The sequence below is a fragment of the Scardinius erythrophthalmus genome, assembly GCF_964197995.2.
Source record: "Scardinius erythrophthalmus genome assembly, chromosome: 13".
Lineage (NCBI taxonomy): Eukaryota > Metazoa > Chordata > Actinopteri > Cypriniformes > Leuciscidae > Scardinius > Scardinius erythrophthalmus.
The window spans coordinates 21,532,044-21,546,047 of NC_138233.1; the positions used below are offsets into that span (position 1 = coordinate 21,532,044).

Consider the following 14,004-nt stretch of genomic DNA (forward strand, 5'->3'; position numbering starts at 1 on the left):
TTATGCAGTAGAGCAAGTTACCTTGCGTTAAAGGGATTGTCTGCAGGGATTATATGTGTGCTGTCCCGGCCCACTAGCATCTTGACACGGTCATAGAAGGAGCGGACTTTTTGCTCAGGGTGCTGGCCCTGCTGGATGACCTGTAAGGGATCCCTAGACCCTCTACAAAGTGGACTGTTTTGGCAGGGACTTTGGATACAACAGTCTGGATCCATACAGTCAGTCAGACCATCTAAAAGAAACAAAACAGTGGTGTGATGAGTAATGTCATATTACAATGGTGCACAATCAATCAGAGCTGCCTAAGGCTGCAAAAGATTTCTCTATTCATCTCCTTCTCTGTTGAAAAAAAAAGAAAGAAAAAGAAACATTCTTCATCTGTTGAACAAGAGGCCGTTTCATCAAAGTGTTCTCGTTCGTTTTGAACACAAAGATGTGGGATTAGAATTTTACCTCAGTCCCAGTATTCGTTTACCAAAGAGTTTGAAAAGTGCTTTCTTCTTTTCCTCACCTTTAGGCTTTGATTTAAATTACTTACTGCAGAACATCTGACGTCCTTTTTGTAATTCCTTGTTTCAGATGAAAGCCAACAGTCCAATTCTATTTATTTTCTGAGCACAGTCATCATAATTCAAAGGCTAGCTTATTCCTATGAAATTCATATGAATTGTGAAGAGAAATATACATACAGACAGACAGAAAGTTGCCAAGTCTGGTTAGAATTTCACATTTACCTCCAAAACCTCAAACGACTGAGTGTACTTAACATTCACTCTCATTCCATCAGAGAAATGAAATACACTAAAGCTGTGGGGTGTAATCTGTTTGATGTTAAAAAAACTTTGGCAGCTTAATTTGTTGAGACAACTATAAGCAAGCCATTCATAGGATGACTTCCTCGAAAAGTGTAAATACTGTGGTGCTAATAAACTGTCTGACAGCAACTTCTTGCTCAATTAATGGTGTAAGGTTGGGTTTAGACTACCTGTTTGCAGGAACAATGGCAAACAGGATAAATGTCTGTGAAATCTGTAAATATCTTTGCTCAATTCCATTTGGAATTATGTAAAATACACCAAAAATACACACAGCAGCTGTTCCTGTGCACATGTGACTGTTCCAATAACATGCAGTCTTTGACACAAAGTTCCCAGAGAGTAAACAAAAGATCTCTCACCTCCTTCATTGTCTTTGTTGTCTGCACATGAAGTCTCCATGGCGACACTGCAGCCCGTGCCTCTCCATCCAGTTTTGCACTCGCAGTGCCAGCTGTTTTGACCCAGCAGACACTGTCCATTTCCATTACATCGGTTAGGACAGCCATCTGCAAGAGCCAGAGAGAGAAGGAAGTTGGATTGAGAAAGGCAGAAATCCATCATGCCAGTCATAAGAGCATTGATGTGTCAATGATTGTGACCTAAAATTTGGAAAACAAGCTAGAAATGGTTTCTAGGCTTTAGGTTTGCTTTAAAGTTGAATTAAACTAAATTAAATTTAATGGAATCAAATAGAACTAAAATAAATGGAATTACTATTGAATAGTTATTGAATATATTTGTAAATATCTATTTTGTGATTTAAAACAAAAAATACTTTTGGCTTTTAAATTGTTTTCTAGTTATGCAGTTTGTTACCATCTTTCTTTTTTTTTTAGTTTTCATAAATTGATCTTGACAAAAAACTTTTTGTTCAGCTGTTTATTTGCTAAACTTTGAATCTCCACTGAACCAAAATTAGTAGATGATTAGAAAAAAACTTAATTTTGGCATTGTTTGCACCAGCTCTGAGACAGCACACAAAGCATATTAACATGAAAACGGCAGACATAATCCAGACAATCAAAACTGACTGCCACAAATGAACATGAAATGCAAATCAGAATGATCCTTTATGGTAATATGTATCTAGGTTTTCAAACTTTTGGCCGTAACACTATAGGTAGACATGCATCAGTGCTCACACACACACATATATATCTGCCACCAATGCACTCAATGCCTGTCTGAGGGGGTGAAGTATATGAAAAGCATTACTATTCACACCTCAGATCAGTTCAAACTCTCAGAGAGCAATTAAATTATCTTCGGTAGTCTCCACTGATAGATGCTGTTGGTAGCAAATGAATTTATCTGAACTCATCCATTCAGGAGGGGATATTTGTAAAGAGCACATACACTCTCCGACTGTTCATTTACAGTAGCTGATTTGATTTGTCTGGATAGAGAGCAATGCTCTCATGTAAGAATGTGGTTAGGACAGACCGGAGTCCACAGATCAGATTAGGACGGCTCTTTAGGTTGAGGTATGAGACTGTGTGTGTGTATGTGTGTGAATGCGTGTATGCGTTTGTGTGTGTGTGCACGTGTGTGTGTGTGTGTGTGTGTGTGTGTGTGTGTGTGTGTGTGTGTGTGAGAGAGAGAGAGAAACAAAGACTTTAGAAAAAGAACATAGTGTGGGAGAAAACAGATGTGTGGAAGTATACTTGTTTAAAAGATGTTTTATAGATAGAGACAGAAGTGATTTGATAAATATACCACAGGTTTTTTGGAGTGAAATGTGGCATGTATGTGGGTGTTTAATGTATGCAGTTAGGGGATAAACAGTCATCCTAAAAGAGACAAGCGGAAAACAATCTCGTCACAAAAGTTTTAAAAAGAAGAGCATGGATTGATGTGAATGTTTTAAGGAAGCTCTCTCTGGGATAGCCAGATACTGAGATATACAAACACAAAATAAAAATAAAAAGACTGAGCACTATTCTTCTTTAGCCGCACCAGTCCATAATTAAGCACCCTGGAGATGTGACCTGACATTTCCGAGTCATCAGGAGTTGTGTGTAAATAAAACATGCGGTCTAAAATTCTCAGCACAGCCGTGGGCATCGTCTCTTACCTCGCTGTAAAACAAAATCCATGCTGTGACCCCACACTGTGTCATCAGAAACCACTGCTGGTGTCTCGGAGTTTAATCTCCAACAGTTAACACTTCTGTTAGCGTGTCACAGCCTCTGCTTATGGTTGCCCTGGAAACACAGCCTTTTGGAAGGAGCCAGTCTCCTTCATCACAAGGCTATATAGTATTAGGCAGCTGACCTAGCATAGGTGACACTTCAGATGATTTGTGATGAGGGAAAAAGAAATGGCCTTGATCAGAGAAGTGTGAAAACCCAGCATGCACTGGGATGCATCAACCATTGTAACTCAAATCAAATGTTGCTTTAATTAATGTAATTTTCAATGTCTGGGGTCCTTGAGATGCCACATTAACAGCCTGCTATGCATCGATTGTCACGCAATATTGAGCTGAGAGAAAAGTCACTTAGCAATGATTGCCTTTTAAATGGAGCTGCCATTTTAAGCAGCCAAATACTTATGAAACACCAGAACAGTAAAATCTATGGTGACCATTGATCTTCCTCATTGAGCAGCACTGAATAGGGTCCCTCTTTCATGCCAAAGGCCAGTCGATTCTCAGCACACTAACTAGAATAAAGTGGGGTTTCACAAACTATTAAGCTATCTGGCTAAAGTAATGTGGGTTGACTCTATTGTAATCTACTTAAAAAGGAGCTGAGATTGCCTTGAGTTATGGGTCAGCGCACACGGTATGAGAGAGATACGCAAAGGTGAGATTGGGAAAGAAGCACACTGCATAGCAACATTTAGCCAATGATGGATGGAGATATGGATAGAAAGAGACAGATGTATTGGTGGAAAGGAAAAATGGAAAAAAAGGAAAGAAAGAAAGAAAGAAAGAAAGAAAGAAAGAAAGAAAGAAAGAAAGAAAGAAAGAAAGAAAGAAAGAAAGAAAGAGTAAAGTAATGAAGCGTAAAATAAGTAATGAAGAAAGAAAGAAGGAAAGAAGGAAGGAAGGAAGGAAGGAAGGAAGGAAGGAAGGAAGGAAGGAAGGAAGGAAGGAAGGAAGGAAGGAAGGAAGGAAGGAAGGAAGCAAGGAAGGAAGGAAGGAAGGATGGAATGAAAGGCAGGAAAGAAGGAAGGAATGAAGGAATGAAAGGCAGGAAGGAAGGAGAAATAAATGTCTTAAAGGATGGGATTTTGAGGAGGAGAAAGAATGTGTGGAAGATAAATCTAGTGCTCCTCCTAAAACGGCACCCGTCCACTGGCCTGCAGCCCTCTCGTCTTTAAAGGTCATAAAATAAAGGTTAGATTCATAAATCCTCCAAATTCGCCTTAGGAAGAGACCGATAAAGTCCCACAGGGAGTGAGCACCTACTGTATTAAATGCCCTCTGTCTGGGTTTTCCTCACCTATACTGTTTCATGTACTACTACAAAGTCAAATAACATTCTGAATTTCAACATAGGCATAGCGAGGAGCTGAAAATTCTCACTCAAATGGCTTCTGAACTTTAGCAGAAGGGGATAATGCCATTCCTTAAAAGGAAATCCACCAAACAGATGTGAAGTTGGGAAGCTGGGATGCATTTGTCTTGTATGCTTCTTTACCAGGGTGGGTGTGGTTTCCACTCATGAGCCAATCATGCATTTGATCAAGTGTAACTCACATCCACTCAGGATACTCTAGCATACAAAGTCAATGCCTCCAGTGGCCATTAATCTGCAGTCATTTCAGCCAATTAGAGATGTGCATTTAAATCGAGTAGCTATTATCACTAGCTCTTGTTCTAGACTCGCTCCTATCAACTGATGCATGAGCATTCAGGTGATCACTGTGGGCCCTGCAGTTAAACTCTTCATTATCCTACACTCCCTGCAAACACACTGTACTCTCCCTTCTAAGGAAAACACACACACTCCTGCCCCTCCATTAGTAATCATCCTATGAGTTGGAACTCATGCAGGCACAGAGACAAAAGTCATTACCATGCCTCCTGTGGCCCTGCACCCTGTGTGCCGAAATATGTGCAGTAAAAACATTGCTTGTAGGATCCACTCCCTCCCGATCCCTTTCCTCGCAATATCTGCATCCCTCAGGTAGAGCAAAATCTATGTGATCTACTTTGTCTCCACTTTGCAGTTTCCTCTAATTTAGCTCTTTTGTCTGAGGTGGACTTGATGGAAGTAGAGAGTAGGATGACTGCCTCCTACATCTCTGTTCTGTGCAAACATAAAGCCAGACTCAAACAGACTGCTAAGAGCTGGTGAGCACTACTCTACCTCCAGTAGAAACTGCAGTGTACTTAAAAGCAGGCATTCCCATTTTGCTTAGAGTCATGTAGTTGGCCCAGCCTTTAACTCTGCTCCTTCAGCAGTTGAAGAGAATGGGGGTGGTGTACTGTAGTGGTTACAGCTCAAGTTTATTAACTGGAGTTTGCCGGTTCCATCCGCCACAAGAAGCCATCACTATTGTGCTCTTGACCAAGGCACTTAACCTCATGTTGCTCCAGTTTTGGCACCATTCTGTGAATTTCTTCAAAGATGCACAAACTAATGCCTACAAAAAGAAAGACTTTAAGGTTAATGCAATTGCGTGGTCTACGCATTGCAAGAGTGTGGTCCTGTTGTGCATAGGATTCTCGTACAGTATTACTGTGGTGATAACAAAGCTCAGTACTTAAGGGAGCAATAGAGTTAAATTTAAATGTCATTAAACTCTATTGGTTCTTTTCAATTAGATATTTAAAATTTGTTACACGATCTAATTTACTCTGCAAGATTGTCTTCAAACCTTTGCTCCGCTACAGACCTGACAGACTGACTGGCTGTGACATCATGGCAATGTCTTGGCTCATCATTATAAGATTGTGCTTAAATTAAAAGATAACCTTATAGGACCATCTAATCACCAAATTAGCATTCACAAGTCAAACCTTTCCCGCGGTAGGATTCGTAAAGTCGATGATGATTTGGTGTAGCGGAGGTAAGCAAAGAGGAGCTGTACAGATAAACCTCTATTCCATGCATTCAAGAGGTGCCTGTTCGAGTGGAACCAGTTGCACTGGCATTGAGATTTAATATTATGTCATATATTGTTCTTTGACTCAAGCAACAACTTGAACAAAGTTACTCCAGCAGGATTCTCTCTGTAATAACTGTAAGATGTGGTCAATATTTTGGATTAATAAACATCAATAATATGTGTAACAGTTTTATTATCCTAAGTTCTGAAGGACTGACAAGTCATTGCTCTTTCCAAGTAGATCAGACAGATTGGACAGTTTCCGTAGCTCAGTTAATGCTGTTGGAGAGGGTCATTTCAAAGTGCAAAACAGATGATTAGAGCTATACTATCATCAACTGACAACACGAATATAAACACACACGCTGAAGAACACAGACTAGCACTATGAACCTACTCGACACAACATTCTACTCCACCACGGCTACTCTACAAACAGAAGCACACAGTCGCTATGCAGCCAAGCTATCAGAGGCGGAGGAGTTGCTCACAACCAGACTAAAGTTCAGCTAGCACTAGTCACAGTACGACGAGGTACAATACCTTCAATACTCCCATCCCAAAAGTCTGCATCAGAGAGGACATTCAGAGAGAACAAAAATGCATCAAAACAAGAAGACAAATGAATACATGTGTTTGCTGCATTTGAATCAGTTAAAAACAGAAGAATTCTAAGAAATAAAAATGGAAACTGAAGATGGAAGCACAAGGGTTTTTTAGCCTACAGAAAGAGTTTGGAGACGATAAACAGACTTCCTGTCGTGGTGTACAATGGGGAGAAGGATTAAAGGCAGTGCACTTTCAGTCTTTGTCAGATCATCTTTGGAGTGACACACAAACATGCACACACACGCCCACAGAAGATGATAGAAAGGAAAAGGAAAATTTGAGTCTATTTTTGAAAGAGAGAAGTCAAGGCAAAAAGAGGTGTGACTTATCAAGGTGAAGACGCCTCTGCCTTCAATCAGCCGCAGCTATTCCGCAAGGACTGTTCATTACCCAGCAGCCCACTCATCTGCCTCTGCTGTTTGAGGCATGATCAAACACAACTAAATCTGTTCTAAGTCCAACACCAGACAGAGGAACAGTCTAATTATCCTCAATAACTACCACACACTATTGCACCTGAGCACAGCCATCATTGATCTTTCCTACACCTATTGACCCTGCTGTTCCTGATTTCTCCTTGGTGTGTCTAATGCCCTATTTACAACTCATATAAACCTATGGTAATGTGATTACATAGAGATTTGAAGGGAAGATTTTTAGTTTGCTATTCTCCACTATTATCTAAAAGCTTAAAACTTCTCCAGAGATTTGGGCCCTGACTCTAATGACGCACTTGATTTGTACTTGCGGTCCTGCAATGACTGTCACTTGTGTCTGTGGTTTTCATAAGACTGTAGGACAGGGGTGTTTGATCCAGCTCCTGGACGGCAATGTTCCTACAGAGTTTTAGACAACCCCTGGCATAGGGTGTCCTATTTAAAAACAAAAACAAAAAAAAAGTTTTTTTGATCTAGATGGGTGCTCACAAACGCCTGCTTTTGTAGCCGCTACAGCATTTGCCCTCTATGCACCTCACCAATGTGTAGACTCTGAGGAGGACCACAAGCATTTTGAGCAGAATTTGGGAAAGGGAAAGGTTTTATAGTGATGTACTCTATACCCCATCCTGATGGATCACACAAGGATGATCACTAGAACCACAAGTATCAATTTTTCCTGGAGTTCTCCTAAATCCCTGAGCTGCATGTGAATAGGTCATGTTCCAAGATCAACATCCTTTGCTGGTCCTGGTGAAGGAATTTCCCAAACGACAATCTGTGCCTAAAATGAGAGAGTTCTAGACCCTAACTTTAGTTCTAACCCCTTTTTCTTGAAATCTAACTGGTTGATACGAATTTTGCCCCAGGACCAACAATGATGATCCAAAAACAGGAGCCTCTTGTGTTAAGCTTCAAGGACAGATAAGAGGAAGGTCTCTATACAATGTTTATGAGAACAGTATAAGCAGAGCATGTGGTATCTGTTGTAATGGTGAGTGTAGGGAGCAGGAAAAAGTCACAGTCTGGGTCAGGGGTGGGCATATGCCTACCGATGGTGCAGTGTTCTCCATTCCAGCCCTGCTCACACTCGCACTTCCCATCCTTACAGGTGCCGTGCTTCACGCAAAGTGGGTTGCACACACGCTGGTCACAAGCCGCACCCGTCCAGCCCTCCTCACAGCGGCACGAGCCACCCATGCATACGCCGTGTGTCCCGCAGTCAACCGAGCAAACCTCTGAGGAAAGAAGAATAGAGCAGTATTGCCACAATTTACATATCATACATTAGAAATCAGGAATAATGAAATGAAAGGTTATGCTAAAACATTATTACAGAGGGTACAATCAAACATGCAGACTGACCAACAGAGCAATCAGGGCCCATCCAATTGGGGTCACAGCTGCAGACGCCTGTGTCTGGAATAAAAGCACCGTGACCGTGGCACTGATCTGGGCATTGTGCTCTGGGCAGCTCACAGCTGGGTCCGCCCCAGCCTGGTTTACAGTGGCACTCTCCGTTCACACAGATGCCATTATTTGAGCAGGTTGGATCCAAGCAGTCAACTGCGTACAACATGTGGGAGTCATGAATGAGAATTCATCTGTCATAAATATTGAAGACCCTATGATATTGGTTTATAAACTTAGTTTTCTCTTCTGTGTTGACACAATTTCTATTGAAAAAGGAATATTGAAGGATATAGAAGGGCGTGACCCTGTTTGTTAAAGGCCAAGCCTTTAGTTTGTGTCAACCACGATCATGAATTTGCTATATTTAGTCAATACTGGTATTAGCTGAGGGACATTGTTTATTCTAGACATCATATAATTGTAGAAAATGAAAAAGTGAAATATGAGTCATATAGGAAAAATATTTTTATGCGTTAAAATATACATTTTGACTAGGGATACATTAGTTAGTAAACTAGCCTAAAAATTAGTAGATGTGAACTAATCAAAGTCCTATTTTCTATTTTTTGTATACTTAATTATTTATTAGACCAAATCACTATATCCATAAGTCTTACTGTATATCTTTAGATGCTGAGAACATAAACGTACAAAGAAAAGAAAAAAGCAATCACATAATGCAGGAGTTAAAGCAAAAAAAAAAAAAAAAAAAATCTTTTGACTGAAAATTTTTCCTCGGCCAAACCCCATTTCACAGCATGTCACACACTCAGTTTGAGAGCAGTTTTTTCTTCTTCTTGTAATTAAGAGTACATGCTTTACCTTCACAAATGAAATACTCAAAGATAATTTGCATTTAAAGAAAGGCCATTTTGAACTGCGTTTCTATTATTTACACACTTTATGAAATTTCAGTGTTTTCAATCTAATGCTTTTACAAGACTTTTCTCTTTGTGATGTAGTCATACAATAATTAACCATTTGCATAACTTTCACACAAGTTTTTATTTCTCAAATAATAAAAGCCAAACAGAGCTTTTGCCAAAAAGTGAGCTAATATCACAAAACTATACATAATATCTGTTTTTAACCTACCCTTTTAGCATTATAAATAAATAATATAATGTTATTTTTTTATTTTATCTATGTTGATTATATGAAAAGTGAACAGCATGAATAAGATAGCATCATTAGATGCACAATTTATCAGGAGACATATGGAGGGGGTCAGACATGATAGATATAGATAGATAGATAGATAGATAGATAGATAGATAGATAGATAGATAGATAGATAGATAGATAGATAGATAGATAGATAGATAGATAGATAGATAGATAGATAGATAGATAGATAGATAGATAGATAGATAGATAGATAGATAGATAGATAGATAGATAGATAGATAGATAGAAATATATATAGATAGATAGAAAGCTTGAAATGTCTACTTTTAAGCAAAACAATTCAAAACGACTACTCTCTGATGTAGGCTAATCCGTATAAAATGTGCATTTCTCTCTATAGGCGCTTTCACTACATTTGGGCATTTTTGTGTAATTATATTTATTAAACGTGTAGAATACTTTCCCAACCGTTACACATAGTATTATAAATTCAGACGTTCATGATATAAAAAAATAAACGTATTAGAATAACTTTTAAAATGGAGTGAACACAGAGCAGTTTTTCTGTGAGTGGAGTGATTACAGAAGGAGGAACGTGCTTTCGCTCCACTCCAGGCTTTGATCACATCCACCTCAGCAGGGTGAATACACCTCATCTTTCCTTAATTTAAGAGAAATGTAAGCATATTTACAGCCTTAAAGCTCCAATATGTAACAATTTTGTAATAAAATTTCCGAAAATAACTTGCACAGTGTGATATATTTCCTCCAGTTGTGTACTTACAATATCTCAAAAGTCTCCAAAGATTTTTTATTTAAGAGAAATTCCGATTTTAAATAACTGTCCGTCCCGGAAAAGAAATGTCGCCTCTCAGTGACGCAATGTCCGCACTATCCTTTTTTTCCGGTGTGGTGGAATATCACATGGTCAAATGCGGAAGTGGTGGTTATAGCGTTATAGCCATAGACTGTATGGTTATAGCTGTTATGGATCACGATTACTCTTTGGCGAGTATTGAAGTGCCAACAAAACGAAAGCGTCCATATTCGGATACACGCAGACTGTGTGACAAACGGAGGAATAAAACACGGATAAATATCGGCCAGGCGTTTTCGAGATGGAGAGAGCTGCGCGACAATCTTGGACTTGACAGAGACTCTGCTCTCGCGAGTGTATTGATAGACAGGTAAGCAAATCAATTTTTTTTTATTGTACAAGTAACGTAATAGTTACAGTAAAGATGATTTTAATAGATATGAATTAATGACAAATAGCTGTAAGTTGTAACGGGATAATATAGCATAACATTTCACGTTCCTTGCAGTTCATTAATTATGATGACATAAAATAATACGATCAGACATTCAGGTAAAACAAAAACGAATAAATGACCTCATCCGTGATCTTGATTCATTAATTCCATTTAGATACATCGCTAGATGGTGAAAACGCATTAAAAACGACATCTCCCATCGTCACCTCCTTCATAGCGTCATCAAGCTTCGCCTTTGTTATTGTTGGAAACAGCGCCCTCTTGTCGTGAAAATTTTCTACATATTGGAGCTTTAAAATTATGAAAAGTGAATTTAAGACATAAGGGCAGGTGGGAACCCAGCAATTGACGGAAATCCGTCGTAGACTCGCTGCAATTAACGGAAATCCATCGTAGCGACGGAGAACTTTAATCCCTGCACTTATAAATAGGTTTGGAAGCATCCACAAGTACATACTACAACTTTCACCTAAGCATGAAAACTCAATATACTACACCCTAAGTGTGAGTAGCAGTTTCCTGTCTAGAGGCTTTCACACTCACCTCTCAAACCCTCTCTCTCCCTGTCTCAGCATCTCTGTCTGTCTTCCTTCCTCTTTTTTTTTTACTTTGACCCTGTCTCTCGCATGTTTCATCCAAGGTGCCTCAAAAAATTGATATCGACTGCTGAAAGAAAGAGATCTGGCCATGAAAAGTGCTAGAAAGCCATTTGAGAAATTACCCGGCCCTGTGGTGCCCTGCGTGACACCCCTGTCTCAGCCCCCCTCAGCTGACAGAAGTGCCGCTCTTTCCCCTCTCGCGCATAAAGCCATTCACGCCAAATGTTGATGCTGCAGAAACTGCACATCACGACTATCGATTTATATGTCACCAGCACTTCAGGTAAATTGTTTGAGTGACTCTGCTGTGATGAATATCTGATTTGAAAATCTTAGAATGGCTGACCTAAAGTGCTGACCTTGTGATCTGCAATACCTCAAGATCCAAGTGCCCCACTAAAAAAACACTTTTTACACACACACACACACACACACACACACACACACACACACACACACACACACACACACACACACACACACACACACACACACACACACACACACACACACACACACACACACACACACACACACACACACACACACACACACACACACACACACACACACATTTGTTTTTCTGTTATGGTGGGAACTTTGATTTCCATTGATATTCTATTGTTTATTTTTTCTTAGTAATGATATTTTCTATCCCCTAAACCTAACCTTGATTGACAATTTTCATTTAGATATTATTAATATATGTGTTTTTAAGTGATTTTTTTCTTGGTAACAGTTAATGTCTCTGAGTACAGAAACCTTGACTGACAATTTTCATTTAGATATTATTAATATATGTGTTTTTAAGTAAATTTTTTCTTGGTAACAGTTAATGTCTCTGTGTACACAAACCTTGACTGACAAACATATTACTATCCCAAAAATGTACATTTTGTCATTATTTGTGTTGCTTTTTTTGGAGCTTGATAGCCCCTTGTTGACTATGCTTTTATTTTATTGAAAAGAGTGGGATGAACATTCTTCTTAATATTTCAGTTTGTGTTACACAGGATTAGAATGACATGAGAGTGAGTAAACAATGACAGAATTTTCATTTTTAGGTGAATTATTTATTTAAATATATTCAATCCCTCTCTAAACATTTTAATATGGGGACTTGATGCCAGACTTTCAAAAATTAATTAGAGATTTGGAGAATGAGAATCAGAAAGAATTAATATGCAAGGCTTTTGTTGTTCTATTTATTTGTTTGTTTAGCTGCCATCACTGTCTCTCTGTAATGAGCAGACTTTCTGTTTTCCATCAACTCCGCTTTCCATCAACCTATTTCTATGTTTGTTAGCTGTTTTCATCCGAGTCTTCTTATACATCATCTTTATTCTTCTGTCTCTGCCTTTTTCTTTCTCTTCCCTTTCCATTTTTAGACTCCTGGGAGGCTGGGAATCTTCTCGTTTTCTTCTCTATCTTACTGCCAGTCACTGTCTTACTCAAGAGCCACTGAGCTTTACAGATAACAAAAAAAAATGAATCAAAACCAAAGCTATTGTTCTCAACATCTAGATCAATATTTCACAGCCTTTACTCATATCTGAGAAGTGTTTTTGCTGGAGCCTATTAGGCCCTACCAGAGAATCTAGGGAAACAGCCAAAGACGACTGTATAAATATGCTAGAATGTGCGCTTCCCATTTTAAAATAGAGACCCGGATAGAAAAAAAGCTCATACAGGTTTGGAACAACTTGAGCGTGAGTAAATGATGACATAATTTTCATTTTTGTGTGAACTATCACTTTAAGCCATTGCCAATGAAACAATGTCTACAGAAAGCTACACACACACACACACACACACACACACACACACACACACACACACACACACACACACACACACACACACACACACTTACCCTCAGCGCAATTATCTCCTTTGTAGCCAAGAGTACAAACACATGTGCCCTCTGTGCACGTGCCGTGACCACCACACTGGGGGTCGATGCACTGGCTGATGGGAACATCGCATTCCGGACCCTTCCATCCGCTATAGCAGATACATGATCCCTTGTCATACTGCCCATTTCCACTGCAGAGGACCGGGCATGCCGCTTGGAGAAATAAACAGAAAGAGAATAAGTAATGATTTGATATGAGTGACGTCTGATATTTTCTTATTCATGTTTTGTCTCTAAATACATAATGAATAGCATGAGAGACAAATGAGACCGCTTCGGGAGAGATATTTTTACAAAAGAATCTGTATAAGTTTACAAAGAGATTGACAAAGAGATTGACTAAGAATGGTGTAATATAGGGAATTAGAACATGGGAGGACAGAATCCATATCTGATAACAATGGGCTCAGAAAAGTCTCACACTGAGGACATATGATGTAAAATATAGGCACCAAATTTCAAGTACAATCAGTTTGGTGGATTTCTCGGTGGTATTCTCTTATTGTGACTTTTGAAATTATGATTGAGATTTCTTTATTTAGCTTTTATCCAAAATAACTTACAAATTAGATAAAAACAAGTTATTTGTCAAAAAAAGAGCCAACAAGATTACATATTCGTGCATATTCATACAGTTTTATGGTATTCATGGTCCTTCAAAGTTTACTCCAAAAAGAAAAACATGGTAATACGTGGTACATGTTCTAAAACATAATATTACCATTGTGCATATAAACATAATGTAATGGT

At 39.0% G+C, this 14,004-nt stretch overlaps 1 protein-coding gene across 1 annotated transcript in view; it reads right to left on the reverse strand.

The window, feature by feature from the left end:
• LOC308700468 (teneurin-2-like) overlaps positions 1-14,004 on the reverse strand; it is a gene marked incomplete at its 5' end in the record, with an annotated part of 70,108 nt that overhangs the window by 26,547 nt on the left and 29,557 nt on the right. Inside the window, 6 exons of the mRNA XM_081382102.1 lie at positions 22-232; positions 1,178-1,324; positions 7,465-7,554; positions 7,978-8,163; positions 8,291-8,491; positions 13,213-13,407. Of these exons, the coding sequence (XP_081238228.1) occupies positions 22-232; positions 1,178-1,324; positions 7,465-7,554; positions 7,978-8,163; positions 8,291-8,491; positions 13,213-13,407 (1,030 nt within the window). The remainder of the gene's footprint in view (positions 1-21; positions 233-1,177; positions 1,325-7,464; positions 7,555-7,977; positions 8,164-8,290; positions 8,492-13,212; positions 13,408-14,004) is intronic.